Source organism: Emydura macquarii, unplaced genomic scaffold (genome assembly GCF_026122565.2).
Source record: "Emydura macquarii macquarii isolate MOO-44397 ecotype Brisbane River unplaced genomic scaffold, CSIRO-AGI_Emac_v2 contig_3485, whole genome shotgun sequence".
Taxonomy (NCBI): Eukaryota; Metazoa; Chordata; order Testudines; family Chelidae; genus Emydura; species Emydura macquarii.
The window spans coordinates 540,301-563,989 of NW_027133622.1; the positions used below are offsets into that span (position 1 = coordinate 540,301).

Below are 23,689 nucleotides of genomic sequence, written 5' to 3' on the forward strand. Positions count from 1 at the left end.
CCTGGAGAGAACCCAGGAGTCCTGGCTCCCAGCTGTCCCGCTCTAACTCACTGGACCCCACTCCCCTCTCTGAGCTGTTCTAATGGTCACTGGCCCTTTAATTTTTTCATCCATAAGCGGCAGCTTGGCTCTTTAAAACAACACCCCACCATGCCGTTGTTGCGCTCTGAGTGGGCAGCTTTAAGGAGGAAGTGATTTATGATTGGTTAGATTACTGAAGTAGGCGGGACGTATAGAGGATCAATTTTCTCTCTCTGATTGGCTGATTTGTCCACATAGCCTTCCTTTGATTGGTCAATATCTGAGAGAGGGCGGGATTTAGGGAAGAAATCTATCTCCACCGCCTCCGGACAACCTTTGCCTTCCCTGATTGGCTGCGAATCGGACGCAGAGTCCCTGTGATTGGTCAATCTCTGCTAGAAGGCGGGATTTAGGAGAAGACAGCGCCGTTGCCATGTCCAGGGAAGAGCACTCACACCCCTCGCTCTTTTATTGGCTGCGTTCTCACGCAGCTAACCTCTGATTGGCCAAGCCTTCCTAGGGAGCGGGAATTGGGTGTACAAACCGCCTCTCTCGTGCCTGGCCGCGCCTGTCCCAGTCGGATTGGCTGATAGATCACCACACTTGCCTCCGATTGGCCCATCCCGGGGAGAGAGGGCGGGATTTGGTCCAGGCCAGCTCCTGCGCGCTTTTGCGGGCCTCGCCCCTTCCTCTGCTGTGATTGGCCGGGCGGGGCCGGGTGGGCGAGAGCGGCGATATCCGGACACACGGGGTAGCGGCAGGGAGCTGCGGACCCGAGAGGGAACCAGCGAAGGGCTGGGGGGCCCAGGCGCGAGCCGGTGAGAGACACCGCGGGGCCCGCCCCCTGAGGAGGCCCCGCCCCCTTGGAACCTCTGCCCCCTCCCCATGGGGGGATAGACCCCGCCCCCTGCCTAGTCCCGCCCCCTAGAGCCCATCCCCATGGGGGACATAGGCCCCGCCCTCCCTGACTAGCCCCGCCCCCTAGAGCCCCCCCCTCGGGGGAGATAGGCCCCGTCCCCTCCCTGCCCCCCAAAGACCCTGTCCCCTCCTAGTCCTGCCTCTTCCCCACCACAAAAAAAAAAAAGCGCTTGAGGCCCCGCCCCCTACGTCCCCCTTCCCATTTCCAGCCAGTTCCTGCACCCCCGTCTGTCCTTTGCCCTACCCCCTCCCCGGACTCCTGGGTTCTCTCCCTGGCTCCCAGGGCCGAGTGGGTCTGGGTGCCTCCCACTGATCTCCCCCCGCTCTGTGTTCCCTCGGCAGGGGAGTGGGCGCCATGGCGGAGCCGCAGAAGGAAGAAGAGGAGGAGGAGGCCGAGGAGCGGGGCAAGCGGGAGTCGGCCCACCGGGCCACCGTAGCAGCCAAGAACCTGGCAATCCTCAAAGCCCGCTCCCTGGACGTCACCTTTGAGGTGGGGGACGAGTATGAGGTCATCGAGACCATCGGCACTGGGGCCTATGGCGTGGTCAGCTCCGCCCGCCGCAGATCCACAGGTCAGCCTGGACGCCTGGGTCTCGTCCCCACTTCTGGAGGGGTGTGGGGTCTAGTGGATTAGTGAGGCAGGGGGGAGAGATAGGACTCCTGGGTTCTATCCCTGGCTTGGAGAAGGGGGTATGGCCTGGGGGAGCTGGGAGCCAGGACTCCTGGGTTCCATAGGGGAAGGCTGTGCAGAGGTGCCTGCTCTGACCCTCCCATGCTGTTCCCCTCCAGGCCAGCAGGTGGCGATCAAGAAGATCCCCAATGCATTCGATGTGGTGATGAACGCCAAGCGCACCCTCCGTGAGCTCAAGATTCTCAAGCACTTCAAGCATGACAATATCATCGCCATCAAAGACATCCTGAAACCTGCCGTGCCCTATGATGATTTCAAATCCGTGTGAGTGCCTGCCCAGATGCCTGGGTCCCCTCCCCAGCTCTGGGAGGGCAGTGGGCCCTAGTGGGTTACAGCAGGAAGGCGGAGGGGACCTGGGAGCCAGGATGCCTTGGTTCTATCCCTAGCTCTGGGATGGGAGTGGGGCCTGGTGGGTTAGAGCAGGGGGGTTGGGAGCCAGGATGCCTGGCTCTACTCCCTGCTGACCTTCCCACCACAGGGCCTGCACATGGGCGGTGGGGGAAGGTTACACTTTACCGGGGCCCGGAGGCCCTGGGGGGCCCAGCCCAGGCTGTAACCCCCATTACCATGAGGAAAAAAATGTTCATGGCTCATGAGATCGTATGTATGGGCTGATGGATTGTGGGATGTGTGTGGGAGGGGGCTAGTGTTACAAGTTTGTACTGGGCCTGAAAAAATGATGCTTGGGCCCTGCCGCAGGTACGTGGTGCTAGACCTGATGGAGAGTGACCTTCACCAGATCATCCACTCCTCCCAGCCTCTCACCCTGGAACACGTCCGGTACTTCCTCTACCAGCTGCTGCGGGGCCTGAAGTACATCCACTCGGCCAATGTCATCCACCGCGACCTCAAGCCCAGCAACTTGCTCATTAACGAGAACTGCGAGCTGAAGATCGGCGATTTCGGCATGGCCAGGGGACTGTGCACCAAGCCGGACGAGTACAAATACTTCATGACTGAATACGTGGCCACCCGGTGGTACCGTGCCCCGGAACTCATGCTTTCCCTCCACGAGTACACGCAGGCCATTGACATGTGGTCCGTTGGCTGCATCTTTGCTGAGATGCTGGGGCGCAAGCAGCTCTTCCCTGGGAAGAATTACATCCACCAGCTGCAGCTGATCATGACAGTGCTGGGCACGCCGTCTGCCAAGGTGATCCACGCCATTGGGGCTGACCGAGTGCGCGCCTACATCCAGAGCCTGCCCTCCCGCCAGCCGGTGCCATGGGAGACCCTCTACCAGCAGGCCGACCACTTGGCCTTGGCACTGCTGGCCAAGATGCTGCGCTTTGACCCCCGTGAGCGGGTCTCCGTGGCCGAGGCCCTCAAGCACCCCTTCGTGGCTAAGTACCACGACCCGGACGACGAGCCAGACTGTGTGCCGGCCTTTGATTTTGACTTCGACAAGCAGGTGCTCACCAAGGAACGGATCAAGGAGGCCATCGTGGCTGAGATCCGCGATTTCCACGAGCGTCGCGAGGGGATCCGGCGGCAGATCAGTTTCAAACCCGCTCTCCGGCCGGCTGCCACCACCCCGCCTGCCGCTGACCCCTTGCGCTGCCAGGACGTTGACATGCCCAGTGCCGGATCCACTGGGGGAGACTACGCCATGGAGTCTCCAGCCCCCGTGGAAGTCCCTTATCCTCCGGAAACCATTGACCTGACCTCGCCTGGGGCTGCCCCCCGCCCTGACGGGCCGGCTGAGGTAAAGGCTGAGCCAGAGGCTCTACCACCAAAGAGGGAGGGGGCCATTTCGGACGACACCAAGGCAGCGCTCAAGGCCGCGCTGCTGAAGTCGGCTCTGCGCAATAAGAACAAAGGTGAAAGGCTGGGATGCCTGGGTTCTCTCCTCTCTTGGAGGGGAGTGAAGTCTAGTGGTTAGAGCAGGGCTGGGACTCCTGGGTTCTGTTCCTGATTTTCATAGACTTGTAGATGTGTACGACTGGAACGGACCTCAATAGCTCATCTCATCCATTCCCCTGCACTCCATGCAAGACTGCATAATAACTAGACCATCCTCCAGGAAATTTGTTCTAGAGCTTCCAAAGTTTTTCCTGCTGTCCGACCTAAATTGCCCTTGCTGTAATTTAAGCCCATTGCTTCTTGTCCTGTCCTCAGAGGTTAACAAGAACAATTTTTCTCCTTCCTCCTTGTGACATCCTTTATGTGCTTGAAAACTTATCATGTCCTGCCCCCCAGTCTTCTTTTCTCCAGACTGAACAAACCCAGTTTTTTCAATCTTCCCTCAAGGTTTTCTAGACCTTTAATCATTTTTGTTGCTCTTCTCTGAACTTTCTCCAATTTGTCCACATCTTTCCTGAAACGTGGCACCCAGAACTGGATGAAATACTGCAGTTGAGGCCTAATCAGCGCAGAGTAGAGCGGAAGAATTGCTTCCTGTTTCTTGCTTACACCACTCTTGCTAATACATCCCACTCTGAAGTTTGCTTTTTTTGCAACAGTGTTACACTGTTGACTCATATTTAGTTTGTGATCCACTGTGACCCTCAGATCCCTTCCACAACGCTCCTTCCTAGGCAATCATTTCCCATTTGGTATGTGTGCAACTGATTGTTCCTTCCTAAGTAGGGCATTTTGCATTTGTCCTTATTGAATTTCATCCTATTTACTTCAGACCATTTGTTCAGTTTGTCCAGATCATTTTAAATTTTAATCCTATCCTCCAAAGCACTTGCAACCCCTCCTAGCTTGGTATCATCCACAAACTTTATAAGTGTGCTCTCTATGCCGTTATCTAAATCATGGATGAAGATACTGAACAGAACCAGGCCTAGAACTGATCCCTGCGGGACCCTACTTGTTATGCCCTTCCAGCTTGACTGTGAACCACTGATAACTGCTCTCTGGGAATGGCTTTCCAACCAGTTATGCACCCACCTTATAGTAGCTGCATCTAGATAGTATTTCCCTAGTTTCATAGAATCATAGAAGATCAGGGTTGGAAGGGACCTCAGGAGTCATCTAGTCCCACCCCCTGCTCAAAGCAGGACCAACTCCAACTAAACCATCCCAGCCAGGGCTTTGTCAAGCTGGGCCTTAAAATCCCCTAAAGATGGGGATTCCACCACCTCCCTAGGTAACCCATTCCATTGCTTCACCACCCACCTAGGGAAAAGGTTTTTCCTGATATCTAACCTAGACCTTCCCCACTGCAACTTGAGACCTTTGCTCCTTGTTCTGTCATCTGCCACCACTGAGAACAGCCTAGCTCCATCCTCCCTGGGTCCCCCCTTCAGGTAGTTAAAGGCTGCTATCAAATCCCCCCTCACTCTTCTCTTCTGCAGACTAAACAAGCTCAGTTCCCTCAGCCTTTCCTCATAAGTCTTGTGCTCCACCCCCTAATCATTTTTGTTGCCCTCCCCTGGACTGTCCCAGTTGGTCCACATTCTTCCTGTGGGGGGGGGGTGGGGGGGCAAAACTGGACACAATACTCCAAATGCGGCCTCACGAGTGCCGAATAGAGGGGAATAATCACTTCCCTCCATCTGCTGGCAGTGCGCCTACTTGTTTGTTTATCAGGAGGTTATGCAGGACAGTATTTTGTGTAATTTTGCTTGTTTCTTCCTGTCTCTGCCTCATGTGGGCTAGCTGGGCTCTGCGGAACAGGAGTGAGGGGCACTGGCACGCCTGTGGGGGAGCCCAGGGCTGGACTAGCAGGTCTGCGGGTTGGGAGTGAGCTGACTCCTCTCTGCTTTGGCCCCAGACTCCCTGTGCTCCGTCCCGGAGCCCCCGGACATGCGGAAGCCGGTGACGGCCCAGGAGCGCCAGCGGGAGCGGGAGGAGAAGCGGAAGCGGCGCCAGGAGCGGGCCAAGGAGCGGGAGAAGAAGCAGAAGGAGAAGGAGCGGAAGGAGCTGCGGCGTGGGGACGTGCTGGGTGGGCTAGTGCTGAGTGACAATGACCGCAGCCTCCTGGAGCGATGGACCAAGATGATTGACCGGAACCACCAGAAGGCGGCTCACAACGGGCCCACGGGCCATGTCCCAGCCACGTCGGTTGGTCGTGTCCCTCCAGGGGCCATGCCTGCTGGCCACATGCCAGCCACGCCCACCAGCCACGTTCCACTGGGAACTACTGGCCACGTTCCAGCCATGTCTGCTAGCCACCTTTCACCAGGAAGTGCTGGCCACCTCCCGGCCGCGCCTGCTGGCCACGTTCCACCGGGAGCCGCTGGCCACCTCCCGGCCGCGCCTGCTGGCCACGTTCCACCGGGAGCCACTGGCCTCCTCCCGGCCGCGCCTGCTGGCCACATTCCACCGGGAGCCGCTGGCCTCCTCCCGGCCGCACCTGCTGGCCACGTTCCACCGGGAACCGCCGGCCACCTCCCAGCCATGGCTGCTGGCCACGTTCCCTCAGGAACCGCTGGCCGCCTTCCAGCTGTGCCTGCTGGCCACGTTCCACCAGGAGCCCCTAGCCACCTCCCAGCCGCATCGGCTGGTCACCTCCCAGCCACATCTGATTTCTTGAGCTTCCCCGAAAAGGTGCCAGCCACTGGAGGCCCCAAACTCACTGTGCTGCCTGTGGCTGCAGATCCTGCCCATGGCTCAGCTGCCAATGTGGTCCAGTACTTCCCGGCTCAGCCCAGCCCCTTCCCTCCAGTCCTGGTGGCCCCCGTGGCTTGCCACAAAGCTCCAGCTAAACCTGAGTGCCTCCTGAGTGTCAAATATGCCCCAGGACAGATCTTCCCAGCCCCCATTGGCCTGGCGGGGATCAGTGCATGGCCCAGTGTCCACTGCCCAGAGAACTGGGCCGTGGCCGCGAGGCCGGCACCTGGGGAAGCCCCAATGACCCCTAGCGAGGGACAGCCGCAAGAGGGGCCACCAGTCCGTGCCCTGGGCAACCTTGTGGCACCAGGCAGGGAGGGCGTGGGGTTAGATCCGGCCGTCTTCCTGCAGGAGATGGGGAAGAGGGCTCTGGAACCGGCAGTGGGAGGAGTCAAAGGGTCCGGTCAGCCCCCGATTGCCACGGCCACGTCAGCGGAAACCGTCCCCACGGAATCGCCTGACATCACCATGGTCACACAGCAGCTTTCCAAGTCACAGGTAACGGGACCTTTCCCCTCCAGGGCGTCAGCTCTGATCTGGTGAGGTGGGCCCGGGTGGGGCGTCTCCATCTCTGCTGGGGAACAGACCTTCGGGGACGGTCCTGCCCTGGGTGGGGTGGGGTGGGGTGGGCCTGGATGGGGTGTCTCCATCTCTGCTGGGGAGCAGAGGGTTGGGGTTGATTCTGCTCCAGGTATGGATGGGCAAGATGGCCCCTGAGAGGTGCCAGGCTCACTGTGTCTCACTGCCCTCACAGGTGGAGGATCTTCTGCCACCTGTCTTCTCAGTGACCCCCAAAGGCAGCGGGGCCGGCTACGGCGTGGGCTTTGATCTGGAGGAGTTCCTGAATCAGTCCTTCGACATGGTGGGGGAGAACAGGGACAGGTGAGAGCTCCCCACAGCAGGGACAGCTTCCCACTGCTCTAACCACTAGCCTCCACTCCCCTCTCAGAGCTGGGATAGAACCCAGGAGTCCTGGCTCCCAGAGCCCTCTGCTCTAACCCGCCAGACTCCACTCCCCTCCCAGAGCTGGGATAGAACCCAGGAGTCCTGACTCCCAGTCCCCCCCTCCCCAGCTCTGGTCCGTTAGGCCCATTCATGGGAGTTGTTCAGGTGCCTCATGCTTTCTGTAGGTTAGGCTCCTTGGTCAGACTATATCTCCCATGATGCACCATGGTCTTCTTTCTGGCTGAGCTGCTGTAGTGCATGATGGGAATAGTAAATGGGTTTTCTCATTCTGCCCTCTGAGATGGGCTCCCTCATTGGACTACATCTCCCACAATGCACCACAATTCCCCTCTCTGAAGGGGGAGTCAATACACCATGGGAATCCACTGGGAAAGGGCTCAAGGTTATTAGCTGGCCTGGCCTTACATCCGTCTGTCTGTCTGATCTCTCTGTCTCTCTCCCACAGCCAGGGCGATTCAGCCCCTCTCTCTGCGTCTCTGCTGGCTGATTGGCTGGAGGTCCATCGGATGAATCCCGCCGATATGGAGTCCCTCCAGCAGGAGCTGCAGCTGGGTTCTCCCATGATCCTCTCAGACATTCCGGACCTCCAGGACGCTTGAGGTCAAGAGCACTGCCCTGGGCTGGGACCAACCCCTTTCCCTCCCCCTGGGGTCAGGACTGGCTGCGCATCAGGGCCTTGACAGGCCAAGCAAGAAGCAGACACCTTCCCCCTGACGCCTGGGTCTGTTGTTGGTTTGCCCATCGGATATCAAGCTAGGCAGGTTCAGGATGGCTCCACACATGGATGGGACCGCTGTTCTGTGGGGAAGGGAGTTCAGCAGGGGTGCTCTCCCCTGGCAATCAGTGCTAGCCCTGATGTCCCAGAGTGTGGCTAGGGGACACTTTGTTGCAGTATGGGTGTGTGTTGGTTTCCTTCCTGACCCCTATGAATTGCCCTGGAGCCTGGGCGTGGCTCACCCTTCAGTCTTAGTAAGATGAGCCGCCTTCGTGATGTCTGCCTGGGGAATCCCCACCCTTGGCAGAATGGGCTGGCATTACTGAGGCCTCGGTTTGCTCCCTGCCCACGCCATGGTGTCACAGATTTAGCCCGGGCTTGATCCCATGGGATGTGAATCATCATCCTGCTGCATCAATCCAGCTGCCTCCTGCCATTTCTCTTCTTGCTCCTGCCTGTGTCTCCCTCCTCTAATTCTGATTTCTCATTCCCTCACCTACTACCCACCTTGCTCCCCCCCCTTGATTTAGGCACTTATGATCCAGATCCTGAAAGCTACTTAGACACCTAACTCTAGGTCTTTAGGAGCACAAAGGTCGCTAAAAGTCAACAGGGTGTAGGATCCTAAGGGCCTGGATTGCTGTGCGATTCAGGCGCCTAAGCCCTCTAGGCAATCTGGGTGATATCTCTCCCTGCGTAATCGACGCAGGTTCCTCATCTCTCCCATGTAACCATCTCCCCTTCTCTGCTCGACCTGCCCACCCACTCTCTGTAATTTACCTGTCTAATCCCATTCTGTCGAGTCTCATCTTCATTTGCCTGTCAAATCTCCTCCCTGATCCTCTTTAACTGTTTATTCTGGTCCCACAGAAGCAGAGAAACGCAGAGCTGGAGTTCACCGTGTCCAACCCCCTGTGCTGAGGCTGGACCAAATAACCCTAGATCATCCCTGATGGGTTTGTCCAACCTGTTGTTAAAAACCTCCAGTGACGGGGGGTTCCACAACCTCCCTGGGAAACCCTGTCCAGAGCTGAATGGCCCTTAGAGTTAGAAAGTGTTTCCCAACATCTCCCTGGCTGCAGATTAAGCCCGTTACTTCTTATCCTGCCCTCAGTGGCCGTGGAGAATTGTTGATCACTGTTGTCTGTATAACAGACCTTAGCATATTTGAAGATGTGTTCTCAGATCCCTCCTCAGTCTTCTGTTCTCCAGACTAAACATGCTTGAGTTTTTTAACCTTTCCTCACAGGTCAGGTTTTCGAGACCCTTGATCATTTTTGTTTCTCTCTAGTGGAGTCTCTCCAGTTTGTCCACATCGCTCCTAAAATGGTGCCCAGAATTGGACAACGTTATCCAGCTGAGATCTCACTTTGGTGGATCAGAGGGGACAATTGCCTCCCATGCCTTGATGCACCAGATAATACACTCTGAATGACATTAGCCTTTTTTGCAACTTTTGTTAAGAGCTGTGTGACATTTTCAACCCAAAAAAAGGCAAATGCGGTGAAACCGAAACAGTTTGCAAATTTGTGTTTGGTTTTGCTAAATTGTTTTGGTTGAAAAACAAACTAAAAAAAAATGACATCGTAGAACTGAAACGTTTTGATTTTTCTATTCCAAATTGTATACAATTTTTTAAAACATGAAAACTATAAAACAGTAGCAACCTTTTGTTCTGACATTCCCAGTTTTGATTTGTCTGCTTGACATGACTGTTCGTGCAGAAATTTCCTGTAGTTTAATTTTTAAAATACGAAAAACGTAAAAAAGAAAGTCTCAAAATGTTTAGTTTGACTGAAAACAGATTTTTTTTTCCTTTTTGATTTACCAGAAGTTTTAAAATTCATTTTCTTTTTGACCCGAAACTCCATTATCTGTCCAATTGTAATTCCACTAGTTTATTGTGGTCCCTACTCTGTATGTAACCTAATCTCCATTCCTCTTTTTATTTTGCTAATCTAATTCTTGTTTTCATTTTTTACCTGTCTAATGTAATCCTCACTCTGTGTCTTGTGTAATATCTCTTCTCCTTTTTATCTGCCTAAACTAATCTCATTATCAAATCTAATCCCTTGAAGTGGTTCAGAAGATTTTTGTCAAAACAAGAGTTTTCTTTTTTTTTAAAAAAAAAAGTCATTTTGACACTAATTCCCCCTTTCCCCCAAATGGTATCATTTTAATTAAATTTGATTTACAAAAACAGATATTTTTATTTGAAAATGTCAAAAGTTTTGATATTTTGTTTGGAAATGACTTTTCATTTTGATATTTATTTTGTACCAACAACAACAACAACAAAATCCTAAAGTTTTGAATGAACCAAAATGAAACATTTTGATCCATAATGAACTTTTTTTCCTCTGAATTTCATTTTGCAAAAAACCTGCAATTTTGGGACGGAAGAAAAACCTCAACATTTTCCAGGAAATGGAAAATCCGTTTTCCAGTCACCTGATCTAATCCCTGCTGGATGTCTACTCTAATCCTCAATCTCTTTAATTTTCCTGTTTTATCCAGTCTCACTGTCTACTGTAATCTAATCCCTCGTCTTCTCAAATTCACCCAGGGAATCAGTGACGGAGCAGAGAACCAAACTCAGGTGTCTAGAGGCCTTGCAGGTGCCTTAATCAATGCACACAAACCTGTGTTGTCTGATTACCCCATCCCCTGAGAGCCAATTTCTGTGGATGAGACCCTGGTGCTAGTTTTGACTGGTATTCATCTCTCCTGCTGCGTTGCGGGGGCAGTAGGATGACTGCAGTAAAGTTGTGTTGTGTTGGGGATAGGTCTGAGAGCCAGTGAAATTGGGTTGACTTTTCCCACAGTCTTCCCCAGCACTCTACTGGGAGATCTGGACGTCCAGCATGAGGATGACCCTACCCCTAAAATACCCATACAGGTCCCCGGCAGGGTCAACTGGGGTCTGTCTCTCTCTCCTTTGAGATCTACAAGGGATGGAGAACTAAGCTCCGGAAAAGGCTTCCTGCAGCCCAAATACCGATCAGCTGTCCTCTGAAACAGAGAGAAGGGATATTTCTGCAGGCATTTTGCAAGCGCACCTCAGAAATGTTTTAGCCCAGGAATTGGTTCCTAGCTCTGGCCCCAGTTCATCAGAGCCAGTTGTGTATTTGTGTGCGTGCGTGCGTGTGTGTGTTTTCCCCTCCCCTCCCCTCCATGTGTTTGTGTATTTTATGGTAACACTTTTGGCATTTAAACTTTCGATAAATGATTTTAAAAAATCTGGAAGTGTGGTGTCTCTCAGGGGGAGGGGGAGTGTGGCATTGTGTAGTTTTCAGATTGCGTTAGCATCTCAATGCCACAACCAAGTTCAGGTCTCCATGTGGCCGGGCGCTGCACAGACCCAGTGAGGGACAGTCCCTGCCCCAAAGAGCTAGCAGTATAAATAGATAAAAAGCAGGATCCTTCTATTTTACAGCTAGGGAAACAAGTTCAGAGAAATGAAGTGACCCGGTAAGGTCACACACAAAGTTTGGGGCAGAACTGGGAATTGAACCCAGGAGTTCTGGCTTCCAGCCCCCCTTTTCTAACCACTAGACCCCTTCCCACAGCCAGTGATAGAACCCAGGAGTCCTGGCTCCCAGCCCACCTGCGCTAACCACTAGACCCCTCTCCCCTCCTAGAGCTGGGGAGAGAACCCAGGAATCCTGGCTCGCCGGCTCTAACCCCACTGTGCTCCTTTACATACATGGGCTACAGGGAATGAGTTTGGGCAGGAGATCCCAGTGACCTGAGGCAAGGAGAGAGGCTGAGATGGGAGAGCAAAGTATCTGGGAGTCTCTAGGAGGAAACAGTGCAGGATTCCCGGGGCTAGTGGAGTAAGCTGTTCTCCAGCTGGACCCTAGCGACAAGGGGGGCTGGGAAAACCAACCAAAGAGAGGTTTAAATGCTCCAGGTTCAGCTCTGCCTCTTGCACAGCTGCTCCTGTTAGCTGCAGCGGGCTCCAGCCCAGAGGTGGCTGCATCTCAGTGTCGGGTGAACCATCCCTGGTCGCTATGTGGCTGTTCCCCAGCTGCCCTGCCTCAGAGGAGGCTGCATGTCAAGCTCCGGGTGAGCTGTTCTGATGCAGTGTGATATGCAGCTGTTACCAACTGGCACCACACCAGAGATGGCTGCATTTTAGTCTCTTTGGTAAGCTTAGCATTCAGAATACAATAGTGCCCAAATGCCCCAACGTGGGGCTGTGACCCCATTGTTCCAGATGCTGTTCAAGTATGTAATCAGAGAGATGATGTGTGTTCCCGAAGTCTGAGATCAGCACAGCTACCGAGGGGAGGGGGCCGCCTCCTGCTGAGTCCCTGCCCACCTCCCACCCTGCAGGCTCCTGGCTCCCGAATGAGTCACCAGCGTTGCATCATGAGGTCACATCAGAGGCAACTAAGCTGCGTTGAGCTTATTCACATAGGAGCCCTGCGCATGAGACAGCAGTGACGGTGCTGAAACCATGACACCTCTCTCCCTGAGTGGGGCTAGAACCTAGGAGTCCTGGCTTCCAGCCTCCCTGCTCTAATCACTAGATCCTGCTCTCCTCCCAGAGATGGGGAGAAAACCCAGGCGTCCTGGCTCCCAGCCTCCCCCCGCTCTAACCACTAGCCCCCACTTCCCTCCCAGAGCTGGGGAGAGATCCCAGGTGTCCTGGCTCCCAGCCTCCCTTGCTCTAACCGCTAGTCCCCACACCCCTCCCAGAGCTGAGACTAGAACCCAGGAGTCCTGGCTCCCAGCCCCCCGCCGTCCTTTAGGCAGCATGAGGAACAGGTTTGGCTGGTGCTGTCCCCGCCCTGCCTGCTGCGGAATGCCAGGCCCCAGGCCCAGGGGGCAAGAACCAATCTGGGCTGGGACGGGACGCTCGAGGCAGCCAGCGAGAGGTACAGAGAGGAGAGAAAGCCAGACAAAGTCAGAAGGAGGAGAGGAGACCGAGACAGGGAGGGAGAGAGAAAACGGTAGGGGAAAAGTGATAGCTAAAGAGACAGGGAGAGAGAGGGGGAAGGAAAGAGTGATAGAGACAGAGAGGGAGAGCGAGACGGAAGGAGCGGTAAAGACACGGGGAGGGATAGAAAGATAGACCCATAGGGCGTGGGGGGTGGGAGGGGGGCTGAAGGAGGGAGAGAGACAGAGACCTAGAGGGTTAGTGGGATCGCCCCAGGGGCAACCCCAGCACCATGGCAGGGCTCATGCCCAGCGACCCTCCGGCCGAGCTCCACTGCCCTATCTGCCTTGAGCTCTTTGTGGCGCCTGTCATGCTGGAGTGCGGACACAACTACTGCCAGGGCTGCCTCGCCCGCTACTGGGGGGACCCCCCGGCCCAGCCAGGGGAAGCCTCTCCCTGCTGCTGCCCAGAGTGCCGGCACCCGGTGCCCGGGGGCAAGTACACGCCCAACCGTGCCCTGGGTCAGCTGGCAGACAGGGCCCGGGAGAACACGCCTGCTGGGGAGGGGCAGGCTGGCGATGAGGAGCTGCTGGGAGAGCCGCTGTTCTGCATGGACCATGGCAGCCTCACAAGGGCACTAGAGACCGAGCACTGGGGGCATTGCTGCCTCCCGCTGGACGAAACCGTGCAGCAGTATAAGGTCAGTAGAGGGGTGCTGTGCGGCAGGGCATGGGGGGCTGGGTAGGGGTTGCTGTGCTGCATAAATCGTGGTGGGGGAGGCTGAGTAGCAGGTGCTCTCCCCTGGCAGTCAGTGTTAGCCCCAATGCCCCAGTGCCGTACTAGGGGGCATTGTGCTGTATTATGAGTGGGCGGTGTTTTCCTTCCTGACCCCCTTCTGAGGCACCTCACCCACTGCCCTGAAACATAAGCATGGATCCTCCGTCTATGACACTAACTAAGCCATGAAGCCTTAGGCAGACCTGGAGGTTGATGCTACGTTCCCAGTCAGTCCAGGTGGACGATTACCCGGGACCCCAGGATTTCAACCAGGGACCTGGCCTCATGGCCTGCCTGTTGTTTCTGGGTATTAATTACACCCCAGACTACCCAGAACCTCCTGCCCCAGAGGTGGCTGCAGTTCAGCACCGGGCGGGCTCTTATTTCGGCCTCGTCCACTTGTTCACTTCCATGCAGGAGACTTTAACCGTGTCATGGACCTCACTGGAGGCCAGGATCCAGGAAACGAAATCTCTGCAGGACCGGAGTGCTCAGAAAGTGCCTGAAATTGCAGTAAGTTCAACGTGCCCCCTCAGGCCCTCACCGTGCCAGGGCTGGTGCCCCTCAACCCCACCCCACAGCCCCTACTATCCTGGCCTGGGGCTCTCCACCAGCTCTGCTGGGGCCCCTCGCTCCGGCCCCGCAGCCTCCCGCTAGCCCAACCCTCTCTCTCCCAGGCCCAGGGTCTCAGACTGGAGCAGCACCTGTCCACCCAGTTTATCGAATTGCACCAGTGGCTGCAGCAGAAGGAGGCGGCGCTGAGACAGGAGCTGAGGCGGGAAGAGGAGCTTTTGCTGAGCGAGCTGGAGACCAGCCGGAGGAATGCCCAGGAGATTATCCGGAGCACGGGGGAGCAAATCGCTGCCATCCAGGCTCGGCTGGCAGAAGAGGACGCGGCCATCTTCCTGAAGGTAAACGTCCCCTGGCGACCCTCTGTTATCTGAGCCCTGGGCTCCCCCCAGCTCTGCCGGTGCCCTTCATTCCTGACCCGCAGCCCCCTGCTAGCCTGGCCCTGGGCACCCCCAGCTCTGCTGGTGCCCCTCACTCCCGACCCACAGCCCCTTGCATCCTCTGTGTCTGCATCGCTCACGTCTACTTTCTCTTTTCACAGGACATCAAAAGCTTCCTGGAAAAGTGAGTGTCCCAGATCCACCCCCCACCCCGGGATAATCACCCTGATGGGTCGTCTCCATCCCTGCTGGGGACCAGATGCCTGTGCAAGGTCTGTCCATGAGGGGTCAGTCTGTCTGTGCTCTCCTAACCCCTCTTGCTCCCTGCTCCCCCCCCCAGATATTGCCCCAGGGAGGAAAAAGGGGCCCAGCTGCCTGCACCCCGAGATTTCAGCCTGGGCCAGTTCAAGGGGCCCATCCAGTACATGGTGTGGCGGGAAATGAAATCAGCACTGAGCCTCGGTAAGTGACGCCCCCCCAGTCCCATCGCCTCACCTGGCTGCATTGGGAGGGGGGTGTGTGAGATCGGGGTGGAGTGGCTGCTGGATAGAGGGATGAGTCTCTGGGAATGGGGGTGGAGTTTGGGTTGCGGGGGTGAATGTCTGGGATCAGGGGGCAGATCTGTGGGCGGGGTCTGGCTAGAGGGGCGTGTCTTTGGGATCAGGGCAAGGCTCTGTGCCGGGTCTGATTAGAGGGGTCATTTTTGGAATCAAGGGTGGGGCTGTGGGTGGGGTCTGGACAGAGGGGCGTGTCTTTGGGATCAGGGATGGGGCTATGGGCGTGGTCTGGACAGAGGGGTGTGTTTTTGGGATCGGGATAGGGCTGTGGGCGGGGTCTGAACAGAGAGGATCTTCCCCCTGCTCCGGGACGGGGGTACCTCCATGGGGATGTGTGCTTCCCGTGAGTTAAGACCTCCTCCCCCCCCCCCCCCGTTACAGCTCTGCCCCGCGTCACCCTGGACTCAGCCACCAACCACCCCAACCTGCAGCTGTCGTCTGACCTGCTCGCCGTCCAGCTGGTGGACGAGATGCAGGAGGACGTGCCCGAGGGGCCGGAGCGCTTCAGCAAGAGCGTGTGTGTGCTGGGCTCAGCCGGCTTCACCTCGGGCCGCCACTACTGGGAGGTGGAGGTTGGGGACAAAACCAGCTGGGACATCGGGCTGGCTCGGGCCTCGGTCAACAGGCAGGAGGCCAAGGTGATGCTCAAGCCGGCCAATGGCTACTGGGCCATCTGGCTCCGCAACGGTGCTGACTACAAGGCCCTTGACTCCCCCTCTAGACACCTGGCGCTCAGGGCCAAGCCCCGCAGGATCGGGGTGTATCTGGACTACGAGGGGGGGCAGGTGTCGTTCTACGATGCTGCCACTATGACCCACCTCTACACCTTCTCTGATGCCTTCACCGAGCCCCTCTACCCCATGGTCAGCCCTGGGGTCAACAAGGACAGGCGCAACGCTGAACCCCTGAGGCTGCTGGAGCTATAGCTGCGGGCGAGACTGGGGACTGGCGCCCACGGCCCTGGAGGGCACTGAGCGGCGGGGGGGCATCAGGGGACGCTGTGCTGCAGGGAGCCAGGGGGACGCAGTGGGGGGGGGGTGGGCTGTGCAGCAGGGAGGGAGTGGGGGGCCCAGCAGGGGGCTGTGCAGCAGGGAGCAGCTGGGGGGTTCCATCAGGGGGTGCTGTGTGACAGGGAGGGGGGTGCAGTAGGGGGTGCTGTGCTGCAGAGAGCAGGGTGGGGGGGGGGCCAGCAGGGGGTGCAATGCAGGAGGGAGCAGGCAGGGGGCCCAGCAGGGGGCGCTGTGCGGCAGAGCGTGGGGGGGAGGACAGCAGGGGGCACTGTGCATCAGGGATGGGGAGGGCTCAGCAGGGTGTGCTCTAATCCTGCTTTTTTGGATGACTGTGAATTGCACTGTGCTATTGATGACCTCTGTTTATTTATTTTTAATGAATAAAGAGCTTGTGTGTCAGGAATATCCTTCCCTCTGGCATCACCGCCTTCCACAGCCACTGTTCGGGCCAGGCCTCTTCTGTCCCTGTTTCACCAGCTCGGTCACAGGTACACAAATTACTTCCAATAGAAGAATGTTAAACACGTTATTACACAGGAAAAATATTTCAATAAATCTTTAACTCGATACCTGTGTCTTTTCTGACTCAGTTTTATTTGTGCCGTAGAATAAAAATCCATTTTCACTTCTAGGCAGAGGAAGTATTTCCTTTCTGCAAACCCTTGAAAATAAACATCAAACTATGGACATTCCCCAGTCCAAACCTTTTGCAATGCTGAAGAATGTTGAAGACATCTTTAATAACTGACTAGATGTTTGGCTGCCTGATTTTATTTCTCTTAATTTTATTTGGACTATAGAATAAAAATCCATCTTTGTTGCCAGACAGAAAGCCCTTTTGCAAACACTTTCCATTGGAAAAAAAAAAAAAAAAAAAAGTAATTCTCAGCTAAAAACTTGGTTATGCTGAAGAAATTCAATATATCTTTATCAATTGACTTTATATACGTTGCTGCCTGATTTTATTTCAGTTAATATTGATTTGGACTGAAGAATGCAGCAATTCTTTATATTTAGGGAGAGAGATTTTTAGAAGAATCTGCATTTCTGCAAATATTTGGAAATGCCAAGACAAAAAACTCTGTCAAGGTGAAGTGATGGATGTAAATATGTAACACTAAATTAAAAAAAAAAAAAAGTTGAGACCAAACTTCAGCAAGAGGTTTTGTTGTTAGAAGAAAGATCCTCTTTGCAAACAATTTCTTTTTTAAAGAAACAAGGAAATTTCGAGGCAAAAAACATAGTTAAGGATGAAAATAACTTTTCATTTTATTAAAAAGAAAATAATACCAAGAATGATTGAGATCACAAAGACACACACATACAAACAAACAAAACAAATGAATAGACCAAAAAAAAAACAAAAACAAAAAAAATCTAAGGAAAGTTTCAGACAAAAAACTTTGTTAAAGCTGAAAAATAACTTTTCCTTAAATTAAAGAGAAAATAATTTTCATAAGGGCTTAAGATCGCAAACAAACAAATCAAGTATGCAGAAAAAAAAATCAAAAGAAATTCCAAGGCAAAACGCTTTGTTATGGGTGACAATAATTTTTAAATTAAACAGAAAACAATTTAAAAGAGTGATCGAGATCTCACCCCCGCACCGCGCACACACACACACACCAAAAAATGTTGACTAGATAGAAAAATTCCTCAGTGCCTCAGTTTACCCACTTGTGACTCAGGGATAATAACCCCTGCCTCCCATTCTGAGAGGATGACGTTCTTTGTGTCAGCAGAGCAATTTAAGCTGCTTGCAAGGCCGGGGTTAAAGATGGGCATCAACGGGGGTTGGAAACAAACATTAGCTTGTCAAGGCAGCTGCTGAAATGGCCCCGGCGATAAGCGTCTCTTTGTGGCACGGCAGATTTATCTCTTCCCTCCATGCAATGCTTTGACCCGATGCCCCACAAGACAGATAGAGCCTCTGATGCCTCGAGGGGCAACCTGTGCATGGCAGGAAGCGATGAGAGATGCTGATCTAACTTAGATTGGACGCATGCTCGAGAGAGAGGATGGCTGGAGACAAGGACTTGGAAGACCCAGATTGAAATCCTTGCTCTGCACGCTTTGGAAAAGACACTTACCAGCTCCATGCCTCAGTTTCCCCATCTGTAAAAAGGCAATTCTTGGATTCCAAGCCCGGAGGGGACCCTTGTGATCACCTAGCCTAGTCTGACCTGCTGTAGCACCGGCCTGAATTAATTCTTGGTTGAACGAGAGCAGGTCTCCCAAAAAAACATCTCTTGATTTAAGAAGCACCAGGGATGGAGAATCCCTCACAACCCATGGTGAAGTGTTCTCTTGGTTCATTGCTCTCACCATTAAGAATTTACACCTTATTTCCAGTCTGAATGTGTCTATTTTCAGCCTCCAGCCATTGGATTGTGTTAGACCTTTGTCTGCTAGACTGAAGAACCCATGAAAACATGACTGATCCCCATGGAGCTACCGTTGGGCCATGATCAAGTCACCCCTGGTGGACTTTCTCTTTGTTCACCTAAATAGCCAGTACTTCTTGAGTCTCTCACTCTAATCGTTCTCCTGGCTCTTCTCTCTCCCCTCCCCAATTGATCAACATCTTTCTTGGGTGGTGGCACCAGAACTGGACATGGGCTACCAGCAGCGGTCGCACCAGAGCCAAATCCAGAGGGAAAATAACCTCTCTCCTCCTCCTCGACAGTCCCCTGTTTGTGCATCCCAGGAGTGCTTTTGGCCATGGTGTTGCACTGGGAGCTCCTGTCCAGCTGATTGTCCGGTATGATCCTTAGAGCCTTTTCAGAGTCACAGCATGGCAGGATACAGTCTGGCCTTGCGCTTGGTGCTGTATGTTATTAATTATCAGTGTGATGATGGCGTTTTGGACTCTAGCTGCAGACCAGGAGGCCGTGGGGCTAGGCCATGTATCGTGTGAAGCAACAATAGTGCAGATACACACTTGCTCCTAACAGGAGCTGAGCTTCCAGGGGCACGCCTGCCATGTCATCTATTATTGGTGGGTAGGTGATAAGAGGCAAAGCCGGGGGGTTGGTTATGGCATCTGTGGGGGTGCCAAAGACTCCTGGGTTCTCTCTGGAGCTGGTGGGAAAATTTCTGATGGAAAAAGCTTCCATCAGGACATTCTGATTTGTCAAACTTGGAATATTTTGGGGTTTTTTTTGGGTGGGGGGGGGGGGATGTAGATCGGAACGATTCCATGTTCTGCATTGGAAAGATTCTGTTTTGTTATTTAAAAAAAGTTTTGCATGATATAATAGTCTAGAAACTACTTAAAAAGTGAAAAATCAGAATGATATACGAGAGTCTATGTGAAATATATGAAGTGTGACATTGATATGTATCATATTTATATTCATTATAATAAAATATGAAATATGTAAAGTTTACTTAATATAAAATTGCCACTGAGTCAGAATCAGAACAAAACATTTCTTTCTGTCAGCAGAGCGAGTGTTTGGTGGGAAGCTGGGAAAGGTCTTGCTTTTGTTCTGTTCTGGGTTGCAAATATTTTTGAAATCTGCAAATTTCCTGTTAAAGGGAGAATCTGGTTCCTGCGCTACTCTAGTTCCATCCCTGGCTCTGGGAGGGGAGTGGGGTCTTGTGGTTAGAGCAGGGGGGGCTGGGAGCCAGGACTTCGGAGTTCAATCCATGTCTCAGGAAAGGGAGCAGGGTCCAGTGGTTAGAGCAAAGCAGGGGCTGGGAGCCAGGACTCCTGGGTTTTCTTTTTTGGGGGACTTATTTCAACCCTAAATTTCTTAACAATCTAAAATATCTGCTGACTGAGGAACAAACTTAGCAAAAGAGCAAAGGAGGGGGAGGGAATGTATTCATAGGGAATCAGATAAAATCCATCTCGTGTTAAACCCAAACCGGTCACAGCTGGGTTTGTCAGTAACGGCCATGATTTGGGGCAGATAGAGGAGATTAGGAACAGATTCCTCCTCCCCTGGGGCTGCCTTGGGCTTTATAAAACCTCCTGACTCAATGTGACTGGGAGGAACCGGACAGAGAGCGGGACGGTAAGAGTGAACCTTCACATATAGCCTGATGTCCCATTCTTCCTCTCCACCCCCTGCCCCAAACCAGCCAGTCCCCGGCCCTGGGGGCAGATGTGAGCTGGTGCCCCCTAGAGGGGATGTTCCTACATGTCTGGCTATTCTAACTTTTGGTCATTTGGGTTTTTTTCAGCTGAAACCCCGCCTCCAGTGAATTTTTAGGGGATCAGATACCAGGATGTCTCCCCAGAAAGTCGCCCTCCTGCTTTTCACTGCAGCGTGGGTGCTGCCTGCTGGAATCTCAGATGTAAGTGGCATCAAAACAATATCCCCACCCCAGAGGTGGCTGCATCTCAGCACTGGGAGAGCCGCCTCTGTGCAGCATTGTGTGAGGCTGTTCCCCAACTGCTTCACCCCAGAGGTGACTGCATCTCAGTGCTGGGCAGCTAAGTTCTATTCTACAGAAACATTCTGTGCTTGAGTTTCCAGCAATCTGTAGAAGGTAGATCCTGGCTAGTATAATTTGTATTAGAGTAGCACCACAAAGCACCATCCAATAGCAGGAGCCCTGGTGCGTTGGGTGCTGCACAGATCTCAGGGGAGTTATCAAGGCTCTCATTGTGCTGGGCACAGTGCAGACACAGGCCCTGCCCCGAAGAGCTGCCAGTCTAAATAGACAAAGAATGGGAAGGGAAACAGAGGCATAAAAAGAGGTGGAGATTTGCCCAAGGTCGCCCAGCGATGGAAATCTGGAGTCCCCTCTGCTCAAAACCCACCACACCCCACTCCCTTCGCAAAGAAGGGGATAGAACCCAGGAGTCCTGTCTCCCAGCTCCCTATCTAACCCACTAGAGCCCCCTCCTTTTTTGGAGGTGGGGATTGAACCCAGGAGTCCTGCCTTCCTGCTCTAACCCCCTATACCCCACTTCCCTCCCAGAGCTGAGGAGTGAAACTAGCCCCCTCTCCAGCTCTAACCACTAGACTCCACTGCTGGAGATTCCCCTGTGTGCAATTCATGTCCTCCCCTGCCTTGATCACTCCTGTGGCAGTGTGTGCTAAGCGTCACGCCCGACCTGGAGCTGATGTTCCTTGCAGGCCAGTCCCAACGAGACCTGCACGGCAGAGGGGGACCCCACCCTGACCTTGGCCTCCGATGCCCTGGACGACATCTACCGTGGCTGCGTGAAGGTGATGAAACAGCATCTCCCATCACTGCTGGAAGCAGAGCTGGAGGAGAGCTCACTCTTTTGTCAGGCCTGGGACCAAGCCAAGGAGATGTGGATGCAGATGGAGAACCAGGCCAGCTTCCCCAAGACGCTGAGAGCCCTCTACAGCGTCGCGGTCTTGGCCTTCACTTTGGAAGATCCCCCTCTCTACGAGGTGTTCAACTCAGCCACCCGGACGGTGTGGAAGAAGCCCCAGGGATACGCCGGCTTCCCCTTCAAGTCCTTGCATTTCCTCCTGACCCTGGCGGCCAAGAAGCTACGGACCAAGGAGCCCAGCTGTGCCAAAGTCTACAGAGGAGCCAGGATAGAGTTCTCTGTCGAGAGCCGCTTCCGCTTTGGCCAATTCACGTCCACCTCGGAGAGCAAGCAGGAGGCGGAGGAATTTGGACGCAAGACCTTCTTTGTGCTGGTCTCTTGCCAGGGGTTCCTGGTGGGAAACCTGTCCCACTTCCCGAGCGAACAGGAGATGGTGGTGCCCCCCTATGAGATGTTCCGGGTCACCACGGTCAAGGAGAGGCCCAACAAGAAGACGGTGCATGCCAAGTCGGTGGGCGTGTGCAGCAACCACAACTGTGCTTACCTGGGGAAAGGTGAGAGGGGTGAGGATGGGAGGAGGAGGAGGGGCCCAGCAGGGAGATCAGTGGGACAGGGGGCCTTTCCCTCCTAGGGGGTGACAACTCGGATCTGGCCCCAGGGTGGGGGTGGGGTCCAGGGAAGGGGAGGTGCTGGGGCAGGAGGGGCAGGAAAAAGGAGGGGCAGGAAAAATTAATGGTCTGTTTTCTATTTTCCAGAAGGGAACAGTACAAAGAGCTGCCCTGATCACCAAGGTACTTTTTTGGGGGGGCTCATTCCCTGGTTGGACAGGGTGTGTGCATGAGGGTGGAGACAATTGCAGGACTCCTGGGTTTTAGTCCCAGCACTGGGAGGGAAGGGGGGTCTGGTGGGTTAAAGTGTGTGTGTAGGGGAGCCATTGATTCCCTGGGTGAGTTTGGGTGCATCTCTGCCCCTCTCTGTGTCTCAGTTTCTCCCACTGTGCCGGCAGGGCAATGGCACCGATCCAGCCATGCAAACTGCCGTGGGGGGTCTATGGCCAAGGGGCAGGCTGACGGCTAACGTGGTGTGCGCTTGTGTCTCCCTGCAGTGCTGTATTTGTGAGGCCCCTGCCGCGCCGAGCAAGGAGAGGAAGCAGAAACCCCAGGGATGCTTTTAGCCAGGAGCTCTGTGGATTGATGTGTGTGTGTTTGAACAGCGCTGCCTCCTGCTGGAGGGAATCAGGACCGTGTGTGTGTGTGTGGATGCATCAGTGTGTTGTACCGTGTGGCTAGGTAGGGGTATCAGCCGTGACCTTTCCACCCTCATATTCTCCAGCCCCTATATCTGCTGCTACAATAAACGCCTGCATCACAATGTGTTGGATTTCTTTTTTAACCACAGTGTCGCCAGAGCGGTGTGAGGGGGCAGCACAGGCAACCTGGGTCGACAGTTGCAGGATTTGATAGTTTGGGGAAATGAATTCTTTAGACACTATTAATCTCCGAGGTGATCACTATTTGAACACGCTAGCCAAGGAGAGGTGCTATAAAGGCCGAGCGGCTGGCGGGGCTCACAGGGTATATCTGCCCAGCATGTCAGACCACTGAGGGACCCCAGATCGAGGCTGTTTAAATCTAGAGCCCAGCGGAATTTTTCATACCAAACTTTTCTTTGCGAGGAAAAAATGGAGATGTGGTGAGTGCAAAATGTTCTGTCAATTTCACCGAATTGTTTATTTTGGGAGGGTATAGGGGGAGATGAAAAAACCCCCCAAAATTAACAGAAACAAACAGAGAGGAGCCACAAGAATGATTAAAGGCTTAGAAAACCTGGCTGATATTGATAGACTCAAGGACCTTAATCTATTTAGCTTAACAAAGAGGAAATTCAGGGGTGACTTGATCTCAGTCTATAAGTCCCTATATGGGGAGCAAATATTTGATAATGGGCTCTTCAATGGTCTAACAAAGGTCTAACGGGGTCCAATGGCTGCCAGTTGAAACTAGACAAATTCAGACAGGAAATAAAGGTCCAGTTGTGAACTGCCCGGGTAGTTAACAATGGGGACAATTTACCAAGCATTGTGGTGGATTCTCCATCGCTGGCCATTCTGAAATCAAGATGGGATGTTTTTCTAAAAGATCTGCTCTAGTCTGACCAGGATTCAAGTCAGGGCTGTCCTAGTTTCTACAGGATGTCAGACTAGATGATCACAGGGGGTCCCTTCTGGGCTTGATATCTAGGACTCCAATGTTCTCCAGAGAAGAGGATGAAAATATCTGGGCCATGTGTTACAGCTGAGAATGAAGCCCGAGAGTCCGTAAAGGGGTGGCATGGTGAATAACGCTGCAGAGAAGACGTCTGCTGTGACGTTCTGCA

At 53.8% G+C, this 23,689-nt stretch overlaps 3 protein-coding genes across 3 annotated transcripts; all 3 read left to right on the forward strand.

Moving 5' to 3' along the window:
* Positions 1 to 734: 734 nt before the first annotated feature.
* Positions 735 to 7,758, forward strand: MAPK7 (mitogen-activated protein kinase 7). The gene is made up of 7 exons (XM_067535226.1): positions 735 to 839; positions 1,282 to 1,511; positions 1,729 to 1,894; positions 2,330 to 3,450; positions 5,355 to 6,691; positions 6,948 to 7,075; positions 7,605 to 7,758. The coding sequence occupies exons 2-7, from the start codon at positions 1,295 to 1,297 to the stop codon at positions 7,756 to 7,758; spliced, it is 3,123 nt and encodes a 1,040-aa protein (XP_067391327.1). The 5' UTR covers positions 735 to 839; positions 1,282 to 1,294.
* A 5,305-nt stretch (positions 7,759 to 13,063) lies between these two features.
* Positions 13,064 to 15,998, forward strand: LOC137144791 (zinc-binding protein A33-like). Its single transcript, XM_067535280.1, has 6 exons — positions 13,064 to 13,459; positions 13,954 to 14,049; positions 14,214 to 14,447; positions 14,648 to 14,670; positions 14,827 to 14,948; positions 15,425 to 15,998. The coding sequence occupies exons 1-6, from the start codon at positions 13,064 to 13,066 to the stop codon at positions 15,967 to 15,969; spliced, it is 1,416 nt and encodes a 471-aa protein (XP_067391381.1). The 3' UTR covers positions 15,970 to 15,998.
* A 4,258-nt stretch (positions 15,999 to 20,256) lies between these two features.
* Positions 20,257 to 22,973, forward strand: LOC137144795 (erythroblast NAD(P)(+)--arginine ADP-ribosyltransferase-like). The gene is made up of 4 exons (XM_067535284.1): positions 20,257 to 20,358; positions 21,147 to 21,867; positions 22,069 to 22,104; positions 22,419 to 22,973. The coding sequence occupies exons 1-4, from the start codon at positions 20,290 to 20,292 to the stop codon at positions 22,430 to 22,432; spliced, it is 840 nt and encodes a 279-aa protein (XP_067391385.1). The 5' UTR covers positions 20,257 to 20,289; the 3' UTR covers positions 22,433 to 22,973.
* The last annotated feature ends 716 nt before the right edge of the window (positions 22,974 to 23,689 follow it).

Coding starts and splice junctions, on each gene's coding strand:
- LOC137144791 (XM_067535280.1), top strand. CDS start 13,064: ATGCCCAGCGACCCTCCGGCCGAGCTCCACTGCCCTATCTGCCTTGAG. Junction 14,448..14,647: donor ACGCGGCCATCTTCCTGAAG/GTAAACGTCCCC, acceptor CTCTTTTCACAG/GACATCAAAAGCTTCCTGGA. Junction 14,671..14,826: donor ATCAAAAGCTTCCTGGAAAA/GTGAGTGTCCCA, acceptor TCCCCCCCCCAG/ATATTGCCCCAGGGAGGAAA.
- LOC137144795 (XM_067535284.1), top strand. CDS start 20,290: ATGTCTCCCCAGAAAGTCGCCCTCCTGCTTTTCACTGCAGCGTGGGTG. Junction 20,359..21,146: donor TGCCTGCTGGAATCTCAGAT/GTAAGTGGCATC, acceptor TGTTCCTTGCAG/GCCAGTCCCAACGAGACCTG. Junction 21,868..22,068: donor CTGTGCTTACCTGGGGAAAG/GTGAGAGGGGTG, acceptor TCTATTTTCCAG/AAGGGAACAGTACAAAGAGC.
- MAPK7 (XM_067535226.1), top strand. CDS start 1,295: ATGGCGGAGCCGCAGAAGGAAGAAGAGGAGGAGGAGGCCGAGGAGCGG. Junction 3,451..5,354: donor TCTGCGCAATAAGAACAAAG/GTGAAAGGCTGG, acceptor CTTTGGCCCCAG/ACTCCCTGTGCTCCGTCCCG. Junction 6,692..6,947: donor AGCAGCTTTCCAAGTCACAG/GTAACGGGACCT, acceptor CTGCCCTCACAG/GTGGAGGATCTTCTGCCACC.